At 37.1% G+C, this 2,040-nt stretch overlaps 1 protein-coding gene across 1 annotated transcript in view; it reads right to left on the bottom strand.

Moving 5' to 3' along the window:
- Positions 1 to 949: 949 nt before the first annotated feature.
- The window catches only part of ppib (peptidylprolyl isomerase B (cyclophilin B)), a 4,496-nt gene continuing 3,405 nt past the window's right edge, over positions 950 to 2,040 (bottom strand). The window contains exons 4-5 of the mRNA XM_024264354.1: positions 1,632 to 1,816; positions 950 to 1,368 (exon numbers count right to left, since the gene is read on the bottom strand). Coding sequence (XP_024120122.1) covers positions 1,246 to 1,368; positions 1,632 to 1,816 — 308 coding nt within the window. The 3' untranslated portion in view covers positions 950 to 1,245. The remainder of the gene's footprint in view (positions 1,369 to 1,631; positions 1,817 to 2,040) is intronic.

The raw sequence follows: 2,040 nt of genomic DNA on the forward strand, positions 1-2,040 counted from the left end.
AGAATCAGCAGCTTTTGTCAACTCAAAAATCTAAATTTCTCAGATTTCAATGGACTTACACCCGACTAGTTTTCTTTAAATGCTATTAATATGATTGGATTGTTACTAAACTGAGTTTTAAAATGCCTGCTGACCAGAATTCCTCAATTACTGAACCGTTATCACACAGTGGTTAACCTTTTACCCAAGAATGCGGGAATCAGATTCTCAGAATCCTCTTTGGATTCTGTTTAGTGTTGATGCAAATTCGAGAAAGCTTCTAGTAAGAGTTAGTGTCTATAAATATGACAAAACATTAAAATAACTGAACTAATCCATAACAGATTCAATTGGGTCTGAAAATGTAGATTTGGTGATACTGCAGATATAAAGTCTTTAAACCAAATGAGTTCGGAGGTTTGTCAGGTAAACACATCTTGGTTGATTCCGCTCTGACTCACCTGAAAAACTGTCTTTTTCCCAAAAAGAAAACTATTTTTGCCCTTAAATGTTCAACATTTATATAAAATAAGCTAAACTTGCATCAAATACCCTTTAATAACTCGAAAGAAATGGAGGATACAGACTTAAAGAGGTATACTAGGCACAATTTTCTTAAGTTCTGTCAAACGGAGACTTATTCCTCCTTTTATTTCCTAAATTGAGAACGATGAATGTCTAAATGATCTATTATCATATAGTCTTTATATGTCTTTAACCCCTAACCAGCTGAATTGATTCCCAGCTATGAAAAAAAGACAAGCACTTGTGTTTTTTCTTTAAAGTAAAAACTACATTTGTTGCATATTTGAGACTACAGTCATTAAGGGGTTAATTTATCTATTATTTCTCTTTTTTTCTTGAAATTAACATTCAAACAAAGCTATTGCAGGTAATACACAGAACTTTCAGTTTTAAACCAAACTAGTAAACTTTACAATTAAAGGCGAGAAAAAAAAACAGACCATTCAAACAAAAATTGAAACCTTTATTCCAGATTTCATTTTGTTTTTTTATTACAAAACACCCAACGGAGATCAGTTAAGTGTGTTTGGAATGATTGTGTGTGACTGGACCCGGAGCGACGTCTCGGCTGTTTATCTGCGGTAGAAAGACGGCAGCCGTTGATGCTGAATTATCTTTAGCTCCTCCATTGAACGGTGGAGCCGGCTGCACGGTCCGGCCCGCACAATCTCCTCAAACCCCGTTCCCCCTCCGCTTCCCACCCACCCACCAATAACCAGCAGCTCTGCCTGCAGCTGCGCTCTATTCTTTAGCAACAGCAAAAGGCTTCTCCACCTCTATTTTGCCGCAGTCGTGGATAATCACGTCTTTGAGCGGTTTATCGCGGCCGTCTGTTTTGGTGTTCTCGACCTTCTGCACCACGTCCTGAAAGACAAAAGTGGTCGCCATTAAAGATGCTTAGAATAAACCAAAAAAAAAAAAAAAAAAAATCAAGAAATTCTGCTGTTGATATTTAACTTCTTTGGTTATAAAAACTTAAATGAATTTGGACATAAACATTACTGGTATTTTCAAACCAGACTTCCACGATGATGGTGACCAGCAGCATCAGGAAACGGATGTGTGGTTTGTCGAATCCACTGGTATAAATACAAATGATTCAGTAAAGGAAAGGCCAGGACACCCACCATGCCCTCCAGAACTTTCCCGAAGACCACGTGTTTGCCGTCCAGCCAAGGAGTCTGGACTGTGGTGATGAAGAACTGGGAGCCGTTAGTGTCTTTGCCGGCGTTGGCCATGCTGAGCCAGCCGGCTCCGTAGTGCTTCAGCTTGAAGTTCTCATCAGGGAAACGGTCTCCATAGATGCTCTTGCCTTTAAAAAAAAGAAAAAATAAAGATTTTATGTTTTAAATAAATTTCCAGCTTTTTCCATCACTTTTGGAATTGATTTTTTTTCAAGCAAAACAAAAAAAAAGAAAAAAGTACAAGAGGACAAAGAAAAGAGATATACATCAATACATATATATATTTATCCACAAAGAAAATGTGTATATAAGGCCATTATTATTAATCTTAATCATAAATCTTATACATTTT

This window comes from Oryzias melastigma, linkage group LG6 (assembly GCF_002922805.2).
Source record: "Oryzias melastigma strain HK-1 linkage group LG6, ASM292280v2, whole genome shotgun sequence".
NCBI classification, from domain to species: Eukaryota; Metazoa; Chordata; class Actinopteri; order Beloniformes; family Adrianichthyidae; genus Oryzias; species Oryzias melastigma.